The following is a 22712-nucleotide window of genomic DNA, read 5'->3' on the forward strand; positions in this document are numbered from 1 at the left end:
CACTTGTAAACATTTATCAAAATGTATAGTATTTTTTTTTTCTTCCCATTTACTGGAACTGCTCTTTCCTCTTTCTCCAGTCATGCTGAAGATCTCATAGTCACCCCTTTTGCTCAGGTAAGCCTCTGTTGTGTCTGGCAAACAGTATATAATGAGTGCTAATTGCTTGTCATGACTTGCTGAGTTTGAGTTGAGTGATACCCTGCTGTTCTCTCTTTTCCTCTCTGCCTCTTTAACGCAGGTGTTGGCTAGTCTACGAACTGTCAGAAGCAACTTCACCATTCTCGCCAACGTCACGACTCCCACTAACAAGTCAGTTTTTAGCTTTGATGCAACAATTTCCTTATTTCTGCTCTGCCCCCTTATGGCCACCAGTGTTTCCTTTTCAATGAAGCATTTTTGCTTTTATTCATTATGAATAATTACAAATAATGTACAAAAAGTATGCACATTCAGATAACTAAAATCTTAATTTTTAACATAAAAAATAAAATCTTATTTTATGTGAAAATAAATATTTTAAAATGACATTTATATTATTATAAATGATATATAATTATATATAAATGTATAATGTTTAATACTTTATAATATAATCTTTATAATATATATTTAAATTGATTTTTTTTTTAGTGTGTAATATTTTTATTTGCTCAGTTCATAACAAGTGCAGCTTTCCTCCCAGTGAGCAATGCTAATTGGATTTATACCAGTAGAGGGCGACCTCGACCACTATCACTGATGTAATTATCTTTTTGTCCACAGGAGGTCACCAGTGACCAGCCAACCCACGGTTCCCCCAGCAACGCTCTCAGGTATGTTTACTGTACTGTAACTTAGTCACTGGTGAGCTTTCTATCTCCCACACTAGCACTCTCCCACACAGTGTCTCTCACATTACGCATACACTTCCTCTTGTAGACACTGTTGCCAGTAAAATGCATTACAGCATCAGAAATAGTGGAGCCATATGGGAAACAGGGGCTGGAACATAACCAGATGCTTTAACTAGCCAAATAACAGCTCTCAGCTGCTAGTTTATATGAGAAACTCTGAGGCATATAAGCAGTGAAGGTGGTGCACATGTTGAACTTTATATAAAATTAAATAAAAATACATGAAAGTAGTTACAATAATAGAAGAACTTCTATAATAATAAATATATATATAATTGTTTTCTTATTTGGGATATCACTTTAAAGAGCCCTCATTTTAATGTACATGACTAAACGTATGTGGATACCCTTCTAATTAAAGGTGGGGTAAGAAGATTTCCAAAAACGCTGTTGGACATTGTTGCTATTTGAAATCAACCCAAACAAACCCACCCCTCTCTTCATTGCTCTGCCTCCAAAACTCACCCTCCAATCCTAACCACCCTGCTCTGAGTCGGTCTCGAACCCCGGCCCGTTCGCTGCTGGCAGGCGAGGCGAGTGCACTGACAATGACGCTAAACACTGCATTCTCTAGCAGTCATCAGTGCGCAGTGGTTTACCTGCAAAACTCTCACTATCTGCCACTGTTACAAACACAATGCGAGAGTGGATGTCTGTTTATCACAGCTGACGCGCAACAAAATGCTTCACGAAAAATAAAGCGCAGATGATGAACGAACGACAAGGAAGCACAAAAAATGGACATACAGTACACAAGAGTAAATACAAAGTGTTCGTTGTTAGTCGCAAACAGCACAGCAGCTCCAGACAATGACACTCAAACCCAGTGTTACTCACATGTGAAGCAAAATCAAAACTGTCTCCGCGTCTGTTTTCAGGCCTTCCCACTTAGCTCTCTCCAGTGCTGGAAAGCTTTTCTAATATTAACACGGGTCCTAAAGTGCTTGCCCAGTCATATTCTTTCAAGCTCTTTGTATTGTGTCTCATCTCTCTTTCTGCAGTTTTTTTTTTCTTTTCAAATCTCCCTCTTGCTTGTTCTGTCTCCTTGAACGTCATTCTAATGCTGATTGGTTACACGTTTGTTGTTGTGCCCGACTAACTTCCAAAGTGTTTTTGAAAAAAATACTTTCTCCACCTTTAACAGGTTTGTGTATTGCAGTGATTACTGTGAGAACAAATCTTAATCCTTCACCCTACAATGACATTCTAGAGAATCGCATACTTTTAACTTTTGTTGCAACAGTCAACATCATCCCTGTGCACAAAACAATGTCCATATAGAAATGGTTTAATTAGTCTGTGTAGAAGTTGAATGCACAAAGCCCAGATATGAACACCTTTTAACAATTTGGGGATAAGTTAGAATAGTGATGGCAATGCAGGCCTACCTGGCTCAGTCACCTGGAGCCAGTTGCATAAACAGCCTCTATGTTAAGACTGTCTTAAGACCTAGTTTGATCAACTAGCAGTTAGATAAGAGGCAAGTCTTGCTTTTCCGATTCAAATTAGACCAATGCACCTTTTTATGCAACTGACATTAAAGTTAGGACCAGCAGTGGCTGGTTGAATAAGTGGCTGGCTTAGACTAGTCTTACAAGTTAGTCATTGATTTTTTTTCTTCAAGGCTTGTCTAACTTTTTAAAGTCAATTACATAAAAAGGTAGATTGGTTTCATTTGAATCCAAAAAGAATGATTGCCTTTTGGTTAATTGCTAGTTGGTCAGACTAGTTCTTAAGACACAGTCTTAATATAGTGGCTATGTTTATGCAACTTGCCACAGTCTTAGAAGAGTGTATGTGTCACAGTCACGTTAAGTTTGTTTTGGTTTTCTTGGACTTAAAGTTTGTTGTCATTCATCACATGTGTTACTTTGTTATAGTTTCCCACCACTCATCAGTTACCATGGACACTAACACTCATCATCGCAGCTGTTCTTCCTTTCAGTTAATCATATCTGTGTATTCAAGTTCCTGCTTGTGTTCTGTTCATTGTCCGGTATTGTTCGTGTCTTGTGTTATACACTGTTTCGCATGTTGGCTATCAGTTTGTGTTGTTCTAATACACCCTCCCCCAGTTTCACAGACAAGGCTTAAGCTAGTCCCAGACTAAAATGCATGTTTGAGCTGTTTTAACTGAAAACAACTTACACTGACATATCTTAAAACATGTCAGTGCCATTGTTTTGTCTCAAGATGCACACCAGTAATGTTTTTTTCTAGGGTACGTTTATAAAAGATACTTAAATGCCCTAATTGAACTGAGGCCTTATCCTGGCTTAGTCTAAGCCCTGTCTGTGAAACCGGGCCCCTATGTTTTATATCATCATTTTCTTCTTCTTCATTGGACATTAGCATTACAGTAAGCTGATATAGCAGCAATAGGAGGGGTTAAAATTAAATGTTTAACAAGAACATTAATTCGGTCAGACACTGATGTTGGGTGATGCCGCCTGCCTGAGCTTTGTGCAGGCCAGTCAAGTTCCTCCATGCCAGACATCATAAAAATATATTTTTATATGGACCTTGCTTGGAGAGCAGGGGTGTAAACCCGTTAATTATAAAGGGGTCTCCACATACTTCTTGCCTTATATTTTAGTTATTTGAATTAGAGCCATCAGTCAAGTGTGACTCCTGCTTCATTATTTGTCATTATAAGTTATACTTATTTTTCTACACACTGAATACATTTGTTGTATTTGTGGTGTTAAATGCTTAAACAACTTGGTTCCTCTGAATATAACTGACATAAGTCATATTTTAAGAACAGTTAATTTTTTAGAACAAATTATTGAGCTTTCTTTGATATTTTTATAAGTTTATAAATCGGTTTGTCACTTTAGTCAATTTAGTCGTTATAGACTTCTTCCTTTTTTATTCTCTTGTTCCTCTGGTTTGAAAAAAATATGATTATTCATTCTTACGTGTAAAAAGATCCATTATTTATAAGGCATTTGATCTCTCCATATGAAGCTCTTGAAATATTCATGCTTGGAAGTTTTTTTTTTGAAGACATCACTCAGACAATTCTTTATGTCCTCCCGTCAGCAAACAACATCCCCACTGTTCACAAACGAAGTTCTCACAGTAAGTGTTAAATGCATGTGACAGTGCTGTTGTGATGTGATGCTGATGGCTGTGTCTTATGTCCTGTGCAGATGAGACATACCAGCAGCTGGCCCGGGAAACTCTGGAGGAACTTGACTGGTGTTTGGACCAGCTGGAGACCATTCAGACCCACCGCTCTGTTAGCGAGATGGCCTCTAACAAGGTGTTTCTTCAGTCACTTACTGTTGCATCTGTGCTGCCTAGTTTGTTTACCGTAGGACTGTTTTCCTACCTTCTCAAAGACCAATTTTTCGTCTACATACAGTCTACCATAAGTTTATGGCCTATCACACTTTGTATTTTCTCCATTTCAAGTATCCATTCATGGTTTATAATTTCCACCCTGTACATTTTCCGAAACATGTAACATGACGAATTAGATTTCCTCAAGAAGAGGTTTGAAGATCTGCCATTCTGTGGATTATCACACATGAAGGACTACATCTATGTGTATGCGGAGAAAGAGTCTTGTGTGTGCCGGTTCATCTGATATGGTCCCGTCTGAGTGATGTTCCTTTCTTTAATGTATTTTTAATTATCATCCGTAAACACAGATGCAACTAGCTTTTGTGTGCAACTCTGCCAGCCTTGTCATACACGCTGTTCTGGTTTGAGAAGTGTAGGAGAGATGGAGAGAGAGGGAGAAAAAAGAGGGTTTGTGGATGAGGAGGACATGAAGGAGGGAGGAGGGGGCTGCAGTTTGGTCCTGATGCCAGTGTTTCTGCTGTAACCTTCGTTGCTATCGAGCTGCAGCAAGGTCTACCCTGCCAGTTAATCCATTGGCTCTTTGCTGTGGCCATGAGGCATGTGATTTAGATGCTGGCCAATGAAAAATCTGTTGCTCTCTTCCATACCTTGCCTGTTTAAAGAGACAGTACCATGAAGACTTAGGATGTGCAGTTTTTGTATGGTTGTTTTCATATACCATATTACTGGTGTTTCATGTGTTTTGCTATATACCTGATAAACTAGACGCAGCATTTGTGTGTGTATATTACAACGTGTGAATTGAAGATCTCTTGGGTGATTGAGGCAAAGCTTATTATGCTGAAGCAGATGACACACATAAACACACACATTTACTCCCATATGCATATGGGTAAAATCATTCATGCAGAGATTAGCAGAAATACTAAAGCCTAGATTCTTTCCCCTCATCTTTGTCAGACTATTAAATATATCTCACACACATACACGTGTGTACACGTACAGACGTTTCTCCATTTTTCTACACTCTTACATGCCGTCTGCCGCACATGCGCTCTTGGGGTGCGTGTACACGCACACACGCCACTAGCACACACACCCAAGCACGCGCCTCCTGCCACAGCGGCTGATTAGCTTGCGAGATCTGTCTACAGCATCCAGGGAAACAGAGCGAGAGGCAGAGCATCAGCTAAGCTGCATCGGCGAGTCTGACACCGCGTGTGGATTAAACAGTGGGGCTGCTGAAGAGAGCTGCGTTGTGCTGACAGGACTGGTATTGTGCTTCATGGACTGTGCGCTCTGAACACAACTCGCTGGGAACGCTGGGCCCGGGTCCTGGAGCTCTGCGGTGGGGGAGGGGCGTCAACGCAGGGAGAGAAATGATGTTTTTCCAGACCACCGTTCTTTTGTAGTTTGGCTTTTGACTAAAGGCCCTGTCTTTTTTCTGTTTCTGTGTCTCCTTGTTTCCGCTGTCCACTCTGTCTCTTCTTAACTGCTTCTTCCTGCTGTTACCTGTGTGTTGTTGTTGTTTTCTTTCCTCGTCCTGTCATCCCTCAGCCTCCGTTAGCTATTTGCTCATATCCATCTTCCTCCTTACCTCCTATAATTCCTCTGTTCCCCTTCCCTCCACATCCTCTCTGTGTCCTTCAGACGGTTCTGTCTCTCTGACTCTCCATCTTTGCCCGTTCCACCTCTCGCTGCTTTTTCTCCCTTCTGCTGGATCGGGGTCAGCTCTACTCAGCTGCTGGGATGAGATGTAGTTCTTTTGGCCTGTGGATTTGGGCGGCTCCTGGCGGGCCGTTCACAGGGGACACTCGCCTGCAGATCACAGTGGAGCCCACTCTGTGGTTTTCAGGAGGGCCTCATTCTTACACTGCTTGATGCATGTAGAGAGACAGACTTAGCGAGCGCTTGCCGCTGGACTTTTGCCCCCCCCCCCTTGCTCCCCGCCTCTTGGGGGCAGCCGTCACTCTGGAGCACCCTGGTCGGCTAGGCTGCGGCCTCTCTGCCCACACCCTGACCACGCCCACATGCCGCTGGGGCACCCGCCGCGCTTCGGCCCCTGTGCACTTCCGCGCCTCTTGCCTTTGCCAACGGTCCACGCCGTCCGTCACCCTCAGCATGGGCGTGGTGGAGGCCATTGACCCGCCGCCCTCTTCCTGCCCCTCACCTGTGCCCGGAGGCTACCGGTTGGCCCACTCCTCCAGCTACAGCCCCCTGCAGGGGAGAAGAGGGTCAGAGCTGGAGCTTGAGGCAGCTGCAGATGGGGTGCTGGATGGGGGTGGTCAGGCCACCGAGCGTAGGACCCCCTTCATGGATCTGTTCTGTGATACCTGCTCCAAACCATGGCTGATTGGCTGGTGGGACCAGGTAGGGCCAGCATGAATAGAAAAAGGTTGCTAAATATCTGTTAACAAACTTGGTCAGGTCCTAAAAAGGAGAAAGGATGTTCGCTCAGCAGGATGATAAACAGAAATGTGGGGGGAAAGAAAAGTTGCTTAGGTGATTGAACTGTAATGCTGTAAAGACTGATGTTTGTTGTATGCTGCTGTATCAAAATTTGTACCAGTCTCCATACCTCAAGTGTGATTTTTATACCCGAGCTCTAACTTAGGCACTTATTCAGTGACACTTTAAGAGCCAGGAAGAAAATGGCTGCCGCCGTAGCACTTGGCTTATGTTGTTTCAGTGCCTAGAGATGGACAGAATCTGTATGGTGGGCTTGTGTCTCAGGACGCCTCAACCACTCTCTTCCCACTTCCTCTATCCTTCCCTATATTGCTCTATCTCTGGTCTGGGATCAGGCTTCATTTGCTCAGTATTTGGTAGTGTAGGACCAGCTTTTTTTTCTGCATAGTTATTTCATCCAAGACTTCTTTACTGTTGAGATGTTTGACATAGATAATGATGATGTTGAAATGTGGCAGAGTCAGTGTTTATGTCACAATGTTTTAATTCTATCCAGCAACAATACATCTTAAAGGTGATGATACACGGGGCAACTTTTTGAGCAATGTTGCCGGGAAATGTTGCTGAGCGATGTTGCTTGGGCACTTTCCCATTGAGAATGGGCAACAAATTTTTATTTGGATACTCCATCACCTCATCACCTTTAAGTCTATCACGGGCTGAAAATTCTGTCATTAATTACTCACCCTCATGTCGTTCCACACCCGTAAGACCTTTGTTCATCTTCGGAACACAAATTAAGATATTTTTGATAAAATCTGAGAGGTTTTTTTTATCTCACATAGAAATTACCACATTCAAGGTCGAGAGAAGTAGTAAAGACAATAGTCTTAAAATAGTCAACTTCACTACAGTGGTTCATCCTTAATGTTATGAAGCGACGAGAATACTTTTTGTGCACAAAAACCAAAAAACAAATATAACAACTTTATTCAACATTTTCTTCTGTACACTGTCAGTCTCCTACGCAGTTGACACAGTGCAGCACTCCTATGTTTACGTCCGAACGTCGGCTCAGTATTGGCCAACATTGTTCACGTGAGCACCATGACGCATGCGTATGATGCTGATGCAGGAGCCGACCAATACAGAGTCGGTGTTCTGACGTACAGCACGGAAGCTCTGCATTGTGTCTTCAATGTAAACTATGTAAACAATGTAAAATTTGTTATTTTTGTTTAGTTTTTGCGCGCAAAAGTATGTTCATCGCCTATAACATTAAGGTTGAACCAATGTAGTCACGTTGACATTTTAACAATGTTTTTACCACTTTTCTGGACTTTGAATGTGGTAATTTCAGTAATTCCTTGAATGTAGTAATTAAAAAAAAAAAAAAAAAAACTCACGGATTTCATCAAAAATATCTTAATTTGTGTTCTGAAGATGAACAAAGGTATTACGGGTTTGGAACGACATGAGGGTGAGTACTTAATGACAGAAATTTCATTTTTGGGTGAACTAACCCTTTAAGGTTTGCTGCCAGATAGAATTAAAAACATTGAGACACAAACAGTGACTCCTTGCCACATTTCAACATGGGCAGGGATGCTCTCTATGGTTTCAGTGAACTGTTTTCTGTTTCTTTGTTCTTAATTGTTGAATGACAGATGTGTTTTACCTATGTTGCTTAAAGGTAGGGTAGGCAATTTTCAGAGAGGCTAGCAATACCGAGCTAGCTTTAAAAGCTTAAGATCCCACCCTCCCTTCAGAGCATCTCCAAAAACAGGCCCCCTTCAAAACACATCAACGCGTATAGCAGGGAGCAAACAAAAGCATCACAAGAGACGGTGTTAAACTACCTCATGTAGCACATAACATTACAATAAAAATGAACATAACTTAAAGAGCACCTGACTGCTGCAGATTAATTTCGGCATTGATAGTGTGCCACTGAAGCGCAAAATTCGAATCACAAACCAACGTCACGGGTTTCCATAGTTGCGTCCCAAATGACGCACTATACACAACTTAATTAAAGCTGCGACAGTTGAGTGCATTAAGTGTCTAACATTCCACACTTCGTTTTTTCCGTTAATTTAGTGCATCATCCGGGTATTTAAAGTGTACTTTTTCTTTTTGGAATTTTCAGTGAGGAACACACTACTTGCACTATTTATACTTAAAAACATAATGGAATAGTGCATAAGTACGTGAATTGGGACGCACCTCGTGCCTTCCAAATTATGTTAGTTATTGTTGTGAACGTAGCATACGCTCGTTGTTTTGGTTCAGGTGCTCAGTGACTGACGTCTGTCTAACTGTGCATAGAATGAAACGTGCTGATGACGTGTGATGTCTGCGCAAGCAGGGTACATGGATGTATGAAAATACACACGTTGACAGGCAGGTAGGACAACGTATCATTGCATTCGGACCAAACACAATGATTGGACAAACATTTTATGGTCCTACACCTTCCACAGATGATATTATAAATACATATAAATACAATAAATACATTTAGACCACTTTACTTAGTGATTGCTATCAGGAGGTGAAGAGACTTTCAACCAGCATGACAAAAAATGTTTCTGGAACAAATCACCTACCCTGTTTTTAATGGACCTGTAGACATAAGCACATTAAAATGCCACACAATATTCTTTATTATTATTACTATTTTAAAATGGTATATTTATTAATAATTAATTCAATTTAATATAATTCTTAAACAAAATTTCTATATATAAATTGGTACAACTATAATACAACCACAATACATTTCCCTTTAAAGATTTAAATAAATATGTTGTTGCCATGTTTTTGTGCTCACCTTTTCATCAAGCTCTTAATAAATAATAAAGGCAACAGATAGTATCAGACTCTCCTAGTAACACATATTTGTATTAATTTGGTCTGATTTCCTTTCCACATGATCTAGTATCATCTTGGTCCTCCAGAGGACGCATGCATGCTAAAAACAGTTGGCACTCTGTGAATGTTTTAATAATGACTCAGCACAGTACAAACAGAGCCTTGGTACAGTATGTGATATGCACTTGCACAGGGAAGAGGGTTTTGTAAATTAAGCTTTATATAAACTCTGTGTGAGACAGAAATTATGTATTGATCCCTGAGAGAAAATTCAGGAATATTCAGGTTTACAGTAAGTGAGTTTATAGCTGTGAAAGGAAATGGACATGGACTCACTTAAAAATTACACTTAACATTTATTGTTATTTCTACTATTGTGTTGTTGATTAGAAATTGTCAATTATTTTATGGCATTCTCACATGCCAGATTGTGTCTTCAAACCTGAAGACAAGGATACTGTCATCAAAACATGTTATATTACGCCAGCTTGTTGTTGATTTAACAACAACTACAATGATGCATATAATAGAAATTATACATTTGCATATGTTTAATATACATGTCATGTATTCTAGGGGGGGGAATTACATGCACACCATGAAATAGAATGAATAGAAACACAATCAATGGAAAAATATGACTGCAGAGGGTGAATGTATTGCATTAGAAAAAAGGATAAAATGTGGAGGACAGAGATGTAAAGAGACAGGAAACAAAAAGGAGGGCTTAAAGAGAGAGAAAGATAAAGACAGAAGGGAGGAGAGCAGAAGAGATGGAGAGTGATACAGAGAGTGTTGACCTTGGAGGAGGTCAGAGACAGACACCTGCCTACTCTCTCAGATTGTCACCCAACCCATCGCCTCACTCCCATCATGCTGCAGGAGGGACTGTGAGGAGGCAGTTGCTAAGGAAACCTGCTGGTTTCCATGGAGATTGTAATGTGTGAAGGACCAGTCAGTGGGACAGACCAGGGGTCTTATCGAAGTCGTGCTGTGCGACTGTGTAGTTGTCTTGTGTTATCTGCTGAAGTGGCACAATTTCAGTCATTTGAGGCACATATTTGGTTCTTATAAACAACAAATTTTGCTACAAAGCTCTCTTTTCTTTTTTGTTGAGCAGTGGTTTGCAGAGATGTGAGATCATTCCACAATGTTCTCCCCCAATGGCCATTACTTAATTAGATTTTAATTAAAGACAGGCCCTTCCTCTAACCACACAAAGTTACAGCTACAACATTAGAAATGCCTTAGGTTTATTTGCATGTAAATATCTGCACGCTTTATAAGCATAAGCTCTATATAACCTTGCATATCAAACCGCATATCATGGTATGATTGGGTAACATAATTCAGATATTTTCAACATATGTCTTATGTCTATATGCTTTGTTGAGTTTTGCAGTAAGGAAAAGGTAACAATCTGAATAATAAAGAACAATATAAGCCTTATTGGGACAGTTCACCCAAAAATGTCAATTCTGAAATGACTATTTCTTCTGTGGAACATGAAGGAAGATATTTAAAAATTAATAAATAAATTTAAAAAAATGTTTTTGTCCATACAATGAAAATCAATGGGGTCTAATGTAGTTTGGAACCAAACATTCTTGATGATTTTTTTACCTTATTTGACATGTTAGCATGTGATAAAATATATAATGTCCATTTATTATGTTAGTTTATTTTCAGATAGACTTTTCCTTTTTCTGTATTATTACCATCTGCTGTATACTTATAACTATGCTCTTTCCCCTGTCTATCTTTCCCTATCTTTCTCTTTTCTGATCTCTAGTTCAAGAGGATGTTAAACAGGGAACTGTCTCATCTGTCTGAGATGAGCCGCTCGGGGAATCAGGTGTCTGAATACATCTCCACTACCTTCCTAGGTAAGTGAGTCTGCTCATGCTCTGCTTTGTACATCTCAGCCTTGCTTCTATTTTCAAAAGTGCAGAACCTTAATTTCAACATTGCAGTAGGTTATAGCAGAGTACATTCACTGCTCTGAAACACTCTATGCTTACTGATTTGAAATTAGCTGTCATCTGTTAAAAGTTCATGCATTTGTTGTGTCCCAGACAAGCAGAATGAGGTGGAGATTCCCTCTCCTACGCTCCGGGAGCGAGAGAAACCAATGTCTCACATCAGCGGTGTCAAGAAGCTTACACATAGCTCGAGCCTCACTAGTGCAGCCCTGCCCCGCTTCGGGGTCAAAACCGAGCAGGAGGACGCACTGGCTAGGGTACAGACACAATGCATACATACTCTAACTCCAGACTTTCCCAACACCTAATCCACCACCATTACTACAAGTTATTAATATTAAAAAGTCAGTTTGTCAAATGGATTTGTTATAATTTTATTTACTTTATCTTTACAGGAGCTGAATGATTTAAACAAGTGGGGCCTTAATATCTTCCATGTGGCTGAGTTTTCCAATAACAGACCTCTAAGTTGCATCATGTTTGCTATCTTCCAGGTGTGTGGTCCCTTGATTTTGCTATAAATGTTTCTGTGCTGTGCTGTGCTTTTGAAAAATGTCAGATGCAAAGATGTCAGTGTGGTTTTGTAGGCTCATTATTAGGGATGGGTAAAAATATTGGGTCTCATTCACTAAGCATGCGTACGCACAAATTTGTGCGTGAAATGTGCGTAGGAATGATTTTAAGAACAAATCACGATTCACCAAAAATTTCGGCCTTATAATCATGTATAATCATGTTAAAAATGTATATAAATATGAAATTTCATCCTAACAAGACTATAATTATATTAAAGTATGTTACATTAATTGTATTATATAATCCATATGTAAAATGATATAATAAAATTATGAAATATTACAATTTAATCTTAAATACATTTCATCATATACAGTGATTATGTTCAGCTGTGAAGCTTCTCTGAATAACGCAGATATACGCGTATGTACAGCTGGCTCATGAGAGGTCTGTAATCTGGGTCTGTATAAAAGGTGTTTATTGTGAGAACTGATGAGAATGGCATGCTTGGCATCGCTCGAAGATCAGGCGAGAGCGTGTCTTTAAACAGCGGCGTGTCTGACGAGAGTGACGGAAGCCTGTTAGGAAAGCGTGCATGGAAAGCCCTTATATGGACATGGTTTGGGCGTGTTTTATGCAAATGACTAAGCTTGTGCACGCGGCCGCTCATTTAGAATACTCCAGATTCACTAAAATAAGAACGAGGTTAAGAACAAATTGTACACGTGTTGTGAATTAGAGTTCTCCTGTGCATACAAATACATAATAATCCACGCATTTATTAGTGAATGAGACCCATTGAGTTTCCAATTATCTCCATTTGAACAATCACAATATTGACTCTTAAAATCTTCAAATCAATCTTTTACTCAATGCCTATTTTCAGTGGCTATGTGGAAATATGTTTTTACTTTCCGTCTTGCACATGCCACAGCATTCTGCTGAATTAATTTACTCAACTACATAATAGTTTAATCATACAAAGTACTCTACACTGCGTTGTATAAGCATTTAACTGGAATCAAAATGAGAGATTATAAATCAGAATCTAATCAAATCAAGAAATATGTATCATTATCCAGCCCTACCAGTTTCAATAGCAAGCTTCTTCATCAATTATATTGACCATTCACTATATACTGTCTACATTCTGTAATGCGTTAAAGGAAAGGGATCTATTGAAGACATTTCGGATCCCAGTGGACACGTTTATCACCTATGTGATGACACTGGAAGACCACTACCATGCCAACGTGGCCTATCATAACAGCCTGCATGCCGCTGATGTCACACAGTCTACACATGTGCTGCTCTCCACACCAGCACTGGACGTAAGTATATGCTAACATGGGACAGCCAGTGCCCATTCAGAAGCAAAAAGTTTCATAATCTGAAATCAGATTTCAAAGTCAGCACTGACACTATACATAATGACCACTGTTCTACTGTACCTTCCCACCAGGCTGTTTTCACTGATCTTGAAATCCTGGCTGCATTGTTCGCTGCTGCCATTCATGATGTAGACCACCCTGGAGTTTCCAACCAGTTCCTCATCAACACCAGTAAGTCTACATTGTAAAACTTATGATGTTGTTGAATTATCCTAGTCTATATTTCCCAAAAGCATCGTAAGCCTAAGTAGATCGTAGAACTATTGCCACCAATGGTCTCTACGATCAATTTAACTCACAGTGCTTTTGAGAAACGCAGCCCTGATCACTTGACAAATTCATGTCAAATGAATATGATGTTAATTTTGGTGAGCTGGACATCTGAGAACTGGTTTAGAGCAGCACAGAATTACATGGCTCAATGATAAGAATGTATTCTGCTTTTATATTTGCTAGAAAAAATATTAAATAAAATAAAATAAAATGCTTCCAACACCATCACAAGTAATTTTTGCAATTTTATCCAAATTTGAGAGATTTGTTAATTTTCTAAACCTTTACTTAATTGACAAAAGTACAAATAAAACATTTCCAAAGGTTTCACTGACCAACTTAAATTTTGATTTTGATGGCTGCAACACGCTCCAGACAAGTTGGGACAGAGGCATGTTTCTTACGGTGTCACATCACCTTTCCTTTTAATTACACTTTTTAATCGTTTGGGAATTGAATTGAGTTTAAACTAATTTTTGCAGTTTTGCAAGTGGAATTTTTGCCCAATCTTACTTGATACAAGACAGCAGCTCAACACTGTAATCATCGTTGTCTGATTCTCTGGACTGCAGGTGTAGAGTGTCTATGAAACCACTCTGTTGTACCACGAGCAGAATGAGGCCTGGCATTGTTTTGCCCTAATAACCATGGACTTCTCAGGAATGATGTCATCTTGATGGCAGTATATGTCTCTGTACAATCCTAATACACGTTTCCACGTCAATGGTACCTTCACACATATGCAAGTCACCCATGCCTTTTGCATTGATGCACCCCCATACCATGACAGATGTTTGCTTTTGCACCTGTCACTGATCAAAGTCTGGATGGTCCCTTTCTTCTTTGGGACTAAGAACTCGATGTTCATTTTTTCCAAAAACAAGCTGAAACTTGGACTCATCTGACCACAGCACACATTTCCACTGTTTTTTGGACCATCTGAGATTAGCTTGGGCCTAGAGAACTCGGCAGCATCTCTCGGCGGCAAAGAATTAACGTATAGGTTTCTCCTTGCATAACAGCGATTCAAGTTGCATACTGTGTTAAGTGACAACAATTTTCCAAAGTGTCATTATATTTAACACAGTAAAAGTTTCTCATGCAATGCCATCTAAGGGCTCGAAAGTCATGCACATTCAACAGAGGTTTCCTGCCTTGCCCCACATGGACTGGGATTTCTCTGGATTCCCTGAATCTTTTCACAATATTATGTATGGTAGATGGTAAAAGGCCTAAATTCATTGGAATCTTGCATTGAGAAATGTGATTTTCAAATTGTTTGACAATTCTCTCATGAAATTTTGCTCAAAGTTTTATGCCATGACCCATCTTTGCTGTCAAAGACTGAGCCTTTGGTGGATGCTCCTTTTATACCTAATCACAATACACTCATTATTACCATCTGCTAATTGTGGACTGTTTCAAAACTGTTTAACTTGGATTTTCTATAATCTTTTGACTTTTATTTTGCCTCTGTCCCAACTTTTTTGGAGTGTATTGCAGCCATCAAAAATAAAATGTGTTTATAATAAATACCATTAAGTTGGTCATTGAAAACATTGGAATTATTTTCTTTGTACTTTTGTCAGTTAAATGAATGTTTTAAAGGATTTCATTTTATAAAAATGTCCCAAATTTTCTGGAAATGGGGTTGTAGATAATTATATTGGTAACCTGGCTTGACATGCGGTAAGTAAGATACCAGAGAAAAATATCCTGCATCTGAGAATGAAATGAGGAAAATCAGCATACTCACTTGTTTTTGTCTACCCCACACAACAGAGGATGTGCAGTTCCTCAACCTTTCTATGCAGGTCTACTCTGCCACCCAACTTTTCATGGGTCCATCATTTATTTTGAACTAACTGTGTAAATTAATTCCCTTATTTTTCAGTTTCATCTTAATATTATGTTAAAATAAATAAAAACTAAAATTCGAAGTATAGAATAAAATAATTGAGCAATAACAAAACACACTGTTTCCAATTAGCGACAACAAAGTAAAATACATTACAGAAAACCAAATGTTTACATTTCCAGGGCATAAAAATTGATGTAGAAGATCAACAAATGTATGCTTTTCAGTATTCAGTATTGGCCAAAAACTCTTTCACACCGGCCATGGGCCCAGTACACGATCCTTATTGTTGAGCCATTAAAGTTCACTGATAACCTGGTCTGCTCTGTTTTTACAGACTCAGAACTGGCATTAATGTACAACGATGAATCTGTACTGGAGAACCACCACCTGGCTGTAGGCTTCAAGCTTCTGCATGAGGAGAACTGTGACATCTTTCAGAACCTCACCAAACGGCAACGGCAGAGTCTGCGCAAGCTAGTCATTGACATGGTTAGATGCTCTTGGCACTGCACTGAACATCAGTTTGTATGTTTTTGTATTTCTGAGGCTCTTCACTTTTATTTCCTGGGTAAATGGTGCTGCTTGTCTTCTCAGGTTCTGGCAACAGACATGTCAAAGCATATGAGCTTGCTGGCAGATCTTAAGACAATGGTTGAGACCAAGAAAGTGACCAGTTCAGGAGTGCTGATGCTGGACCATTATAATGACCGAATACAGGTGATTACTAACAAAAGTGTTTCTTTATTATGCAACAAAACAGTTCAAAAATATTATTTCAAAAATGACATGGGTCTTTAAGTGCAGACCAGAAAAAAAGAGAAACTACTTAGTCATAAGTGTGTGCGTGTGTGTAGGTCCTGAGGAACATGGTGCACTGTGCTGACCTTAGTAACCCAACGAAGCCCCTGGCAGTGTACAGGCAGTGGACTGAGCGCATTATGGAGGAGTTCTTCCGGCAGGGCGATAAAGAGCGAGAGCGTGGGATGGAAATCAGCCCCATGTGTGACAAACACACTGCGTCCGTGGAAAAGAGTCAGGTACACATATAAACACCCACACAAACATAAACTCTCAACCTTCTACGACATAAGCTGCTCCTAAAGAGTCTCTCTATATGTTGGGTTTCCTGATTTAGGTCGGCTTTATCGATTATATTGTGCATCCCCTGTGGGAGACCTGGGGGGACCTGGTCCACCCTGATGCTCAGGAAATTTTGGACACCCTTGAGGACAACCGGGACTGGTACCAAAGCACCATTCCCCAGAGCCCGTCACCACCACCGGACGGCCCAGATAACGAGCTTGAATCCTGCACGAACAAATTCCAGTTTCAGCTCACCCTGGAGGGAGAAACAGGACTGGTCGGTGCTCCCAGTCATAACCACATAGGCAGCCATGGTCATGAGGCAAAGAAAGAAGATGAGGAGGCGGTGGAAGTCGAGGACGAGGCAGAAGAAAAAATGGAGGACGGGGAGGAGGTGACAGAGGTAGTGCTCGAGAGGTCGGGACGGAGGCGACTGCAGGTTCAGTCAGTAGTCGAGGAGGAGGACGAGAGACAGTCTGATGAGAGCCCTGTGGAGGAGACAGAGGAGGAGAAATCGTCCTCTCCTACCGATGACACATAATACGAGAGACTCAAGGAACAGCTGTCTGGCCCAGAGGGCTAAGTAGGGGCCATCCTTCATAAACTCTTTCCCTACGCTCTACCGTTCACATAGGACTCTTCTGTTTCTGATAGCTAGACCATAAACAGATTAAGTCTTGTGTACAAATCCAATAAGACATTTGATTTTATTTTTCAAAAAGGGAACAAAATAATATTGATATCAGAGAAGTATTTAACACAGCAACTGTAGATTACAAGTGTGAGCTGGAGTCCATCCAGCAGCAAGGGTGAAGTTTAATGGAGAAACAGAATTATGGTGGGGTTTGTAAAGGGCCATTACGTCAGTGTAGCACTCTGGAATTTTCACACATACACATACACACATTCACAGACGTACGTGAATTTCAGTCTAAAATAACGATACCGCATAGTACATGCAAACACACGGCTGTGTGTCTGTGTATGTGTTCAGGGGGCCTGGATCTGAAAGGAATTTCTTTGGGAAAAAGCCATCTCAAAAAGGAGCATCAGTGTCAATAATCAGCTTTTAAAGCATTCTAACAGGGACTTAAATCCTCAGAATTGTTGGGTGAAATCGGAGAGACTTTTTTTCAATTTCTGTCATAGCGAGAACACAGTTGCATCTGCCAGGAGAAATGAGATAACGTCTGCTGTCCAAAAAACTGTGGAGGGATGAGGATGTCGGAAATGATTTGTTAGTTGGTCCCACCCCCTCTTACCCTTTACCCAGGAGTGCTACCAGTGCAAGATGGCTGTGTGCCTTTCTGAACCACCAGCTTCAACTCTGGAGCTGTTGTGAAGCAATGCATCATGGGACAGGAGTGTCTGCTTTTGTCTTCATTTTTGATTGTCTCTTTCTCTTTTTAAGCAATCTATCTCCATCGATTATGGTTTGTGCCAGCATGGAGCGTTCACGTTGTCTTTGTGATAATTCCTGCTCTCATCCGTCTGTCTTCCTCGGTCGCTTTCGGGCCAACCGAGCGTTTAGGGCCTAGATTAGGATTTATCACCGTCACTGCTCATGGACTGCCCTCACTTTCCATGTGAATAATTAATGATAGTCACTTTCTGAGGATAAGCCATGTGACGCTTTGAAACATATGTTTTGCCTTCTTTTTGTTTTGTTTTGTTATATCCATTCCTGCCAAATTTGTAAAAGCAACAGTCTCCTCAATTGCAGCACACATTCACACAGACTCTCTCACCTTCACCCACTCACGCTGGTAATACATTCTCTGTCTACACCACAACACACTACATTATGTTTTGCCAAAGGAATGAGTGCTTAGCTGATAAGTTGGAGAAGCATTGATCGGGGGCTAGAACAGAGGGTGGTGAGAGAAGGATGAGGTATATCTGAGAGAGAAAGATGTTGGTGGTTAGATGCTGGAAAAAGATAAAGGGAGTCACATGCAGCCATATTGAGTTTGATGCTTTTATGCCTTAATGTCAACTGCAGGGTTTCTACCTGTCACATTGTGGGCTAATAAGATGTTGGCATTATATCCCAGACTATTTATTTCATGTCTATATGCCTTGCTAGATGTCTGTGAATACAATAGCTCCATTTGGAGGTGTAGGGTAGTTTTTTCTGCATGGCAAAGTTACTATAGCAGACAGTACAGACAGAGAAAGCAGGTCATACCATTAAATTAAACTGTTGCTCTAATGTATTTCATGTCCGGCATCTTTTCATGATGTCTATTTGACTTTTCACCAACTTTTAAAGGGAGAAAGAGAGAGATAGAAAGTAAGAGAATGAGAGAGTTCTCAGGTTGATGTTAGATTTGCAATATTGCCTCTCTCTCATCTCAGAACTTTTTAGTACGGTTTTAGTTCAGCTGAATAAACCAGTTGTTGCTATATTGTGGGGCAGCGTTTGTAAGCATCCCTCTTGAAATATGATAACGAGCTAGTTTCTGCTGGTCAGTAGCTTAGCTTTATACAAGCCTGTGTCTGTCCGAGCAGTAACTCGAGGTCATACCAGTACATATAAGATAAATGTACTTGTCTGTGACAGGATTGGAGGATGTCGTGGTATACATTTTCATTTGGCGGACCACAGGAGGAAAGGCTGAGGTTGCACAATTGTTTTGTGCAAACTAATGACATTCCCATTACATTTGCCTGTCTTACCTTAAAATGCTTTGTTGTGTGGATTTTCGTTAATGTTGTGAGCACTACGCTAACAAATAATATTTGCCATTTTAACACGACACTGTAGCAATTGTTTCTTATTAAGAAATTATTAAAATTAATTCCTTGCTGCCATTCTTTTTGGATATCAAAAGGAAAAACAAGTGTTTTCTTTGAACAGTTTGTGTACAGTTTTTATTTTTGTATCATTCTGGTTTGATGGTTTAAAAATCAAAACTACTATCTAATATAAATAGTAGACGAATCACTGCTTGTTTTGTATATACTGTAATGTTGAATTGTAAATTTGAGATCTCTCAGAATCAGTCACAATGAATCACTTTTAGTTGTAATGAATTGTATTTGAATTGTGGAATTTCATAACCCTCCACCTTCCCCTTTCTTTCTCCTGTCATCTCCCCTGCCATTCATTTGGGGGATTTTAGTCAACCTCCCATCACCTTTAAATGTGAATATTTGAATTGTATTGGAAAACAGACTAATCATCAGTTATTTCTAAAACTTGTCTTTACCAGCACTTTATTTTTTGTGTAGGAAGGTGTTGTGAGATGGCTGATATCAAGGGGAATGGTATAGAAGGTTGTATAGCATGGCACAGGGTGAGCACTTTAAATGGCTCGGTCCAAACGTCGTCTTTTTGGTCCTCAGTGCCATTTCCTGCTAAAGCTCTGAGCAACATCAGCTACTCTGTGTCAATAATCTGCACTGTAAAGGCTTTTAATAGGGGTTTTAAATACTTCTGTGAGGTTAATGACCTAGAGACAGTCAGAAAGATGACGTGGCTTAATCAGAGAATAGTTTTTCTTTGTACTTTGAAGTTATGCCTCATGAGACTCTCCAATGAAATTATTCTCTGGGCTTTAAATAATATGTTACTTGTTCACAAGTTATGGTAATAATATAAATGAAAAAGAAAACACAGGAAAATGATTGTAATATTTGTACATTATATTGCTGTAATGTGTATAATGTGTCCAAGTTATTTTATATTATATTATTTTTATGAAAGGTTTTCCTCTGAGAGAACTGAGTTGTCATTTTGTGAATAAAATGCATTTAATAAGCAAACAGCTATATATAAAAACACAAATATATAAATATATACCAGTATATTTTTTCTTTCACTGTTCAGTACTGTAAAGTGTGTTGAAAATACAAATAAAGGACGATTTTTCTAATAAATGCAATAGCTATATTTTTCTTTTTCTTTTTTCCATGTCCAGCCTTATATTACAGTAATGGCTACATGCAATGAGGCTGATTTGTGTGTATCATCAATATGCAACTCGTGACAGTAAACACTATTTTAAAATATTTTGCAACCATCTGCTTAGAGAAGGAAATGGTACTCAGCTTTATGATAAACAGTACAGGCTGTTTTGCTCATCAGTGACACTTTACTGACCCCTACAGACTGCCATTATTTAGAGACAAACATAGTAATAGGCAGTTGTTAAATTACTGCAGACATAGCAGTTTTATTATTTTTAGTTTAACATTTTATTAGCTTTTTTTTAATTATTATTATACTCTGAACCTGTATATGGCCTGTGACTTCTTTCATTTCAAATAAAACAATTACTATATATTTATTTACTATATAAGTATAGAATATTAATGTTAATGTAAGCATAATCTCACTGTTTATTTAACTGTTTTATTAAAAGTTTAGAGACTTGAGAATATGAAAATGTCTTTAAATTAAAGTTAGAGTTGTGCCACCTCCTTCACTAGAAATAGCATTTCACTGTGTGTGTGTGTGTGTGTGTGTGTGTGTGTGTGTGTGTGTGTACATGTTTATATTACATTGTGGGGACCAGTAGTAAAAGCCGAGATCACCTACATTGTGGGGACCAGCCAGAAGACCCCATGGGGGAAATGGATTAATAAACATACTAAATTAGTTTAGTTAAAAGTTTTTTTTTTTTTGAGAATGTAAAAATGCTGAAAGTTGTCTGTGATTGGTAGGTTTAGGGGTAGGGTTAGGGGATAGAATATACAGTTTGTACAGTATAAAAAACATTATGTCTATGGAGAGTCCCTACAAGGATAGTGAACCAGACGTGTGTGTGTGTGTGTTTAGTATTATGATTTAACTATTTTAATGTGCTCTTCTTATTATACTTGTTACATGTATTTACTACAGTAATAACTGTAAATTATGAGTAACTAACACTAACTAAACCCCAACCGTTGTATGCAAGGTGTAGATACATAAAATACAATATTTCATCTTACCTTATCTCACTCACGTGCATGTAACTGTTCCTGTTTCATCCTCATGACCTTCTCTTTTCTACCTTTGACCTGGCTGCATTAAAGCAAATATTCAGTAGTTAATCATCATACAGTGCTGCTCAAATATACAAAACATTCATAACCTGCTGTTTACACAGCTACTGATTACATTTTCTGTTACCTGCAAGGCTTAACATCTGTCCTGTGTCCTTTAATAACCAACGTTCCTGTGGACAATATTACTTATTAAAGGTATTAAAATAGATAGATCTTGTTGTTTTAGTAATTTGGAAATCCAATTAATATTACTGTAATCCGGCCACAGCCAACTCAAATTTAACTAGCTAATTACCTGCAAGTCCTAAACTGTGGGGAGAAACTTCCACAGGTATGAATTATCCGAAATATTACAAACTTAAATTCTTACAAACGTTATTTCTTTTTTAGGAAAATCACAACTTTTATACAGTTAAGTTTAGAAGTGCGAATACAACGTTCAACTTCTCTGGCTCACTAAGAGGAAAAAAAAAAACCGCGCGCGCCTTCTGCACGTGACATGAACACATTTGTTTTCAACCACACAGGTCATTTAGACTAGCTCAGTGGTTTTCAACCTGAGGGCCGCGGCCCACTAGGGGTCCTCAGTGATCCTCCAGGTGGGCCGCGAGATAACTTAAAATTAATTTAAATATATTAATATAATTCATTAATTTAATTATTAATACATTACATTAAAAAGCTAAATTAAATTAATTAAAAAAATACATTTAAAACAAAGCACCACCTCTCTCGTACATATTCTGTGATTGTTACAGTTCAGCCCAGGCCGTTTCTCATCGCACTGCTGTAAAATACAGACTGAACGGTGGCTCAAAACGCAAACTCTCTCAGTTGGAAAAACTGCCGTGCAGTATTGATTCGGAGAGGGCCTTGGTGTAAAAAAAGGTTGGGAACCACTAGCTTTTCAATGAATTATAATAACATTCCTGTTTTATCACACCATGTATTTTACATGATAACGATTGTTTACAATTGCATAATGAGATTTATTCCTGTCAGTGTTGCATGATTTGTCTGTATTTAAATACTGGTGGGATGCTTGTGCCTAAATGTATGGTTATTGATCTATTATGAATCATATTATTGATGTTTTACAAAACACAAATTGAGAAAGCTT

The 22712-nt window shown here is 39.3% G+C and overlaps 1 protein-coding gene across 2 annotated transcripts in view; it reads left to right on the forward strand.

Moving 5' to 3' along the window:
• Positions 1-20479, forward strand: part of pde4a (phosphodiesterase 4A, cAMP-specific) — a 56637-nt gene extending 36158 nt beyond the window's left edge. Inside the window, exons 3-15 of one of the 2 annotated variants that reach the window (XM_051888436.1) lie at positions 81-117; positions 242-312; positions 766-815; positions 4052-4164; positions 11284-11377; positions 11567-11730; positions 11869-11967; positions 13156-13320; positions 13452-13551; positions 15849-16003; positions 16109-16231; positions 16369-16551; positions 16650-20479. In XM_051888436.1, coding sequence (XP_051744396.1) covers positions 81-117; positions 242-312; positions 766-815; positions 4052-4164; positions 11284-11377; positions 11567-11730; positions 11869-11967; positions 13156-13320; positions 13452-13551; positions 15849-16003; positions 16109-16231; positions 16369-16551; positions 16650-17138 — 1843 coding nt within the window. In that variant the 3' untranslated portion in view covers positions 17139-20479. Of the gene's footprint in view, positions 1-80; positions 118-241; positions 313-765; positions 816-4051; positions 4165-5270; positions 6579-11283; positions 11378-11566; positions 11731-11868; positions 11968-13155; positions 13321-13451; positions 13552-15848; positions 16004-16108; positions 16232-16368; positions 16552-16649 lie in introns of those variants that run through there. The other variant, XM_051888437.1, reaches the window with a different exon arrangement.
• The last annotated feature ends 2233 nt before the right edge of the window (positions 20480-22712 follow it).

The sequence above is a fragment of the Ctenopharyngodon idella genome, chromosome 3 (assembly GCF_019924925.1).
Source record: "Ctenopharyngodon idella isolate HZGC_01 chromosome 3, HZGC01, whole genome shotgun sequence".
NCBI classification, from domain to species: Eukaryota; Metazoa; Chordata; class Actinopteri; order Cypriniformes; family Xenocyprididae; genus Ctenopharyngodon; species Ctenopharyngodon idella.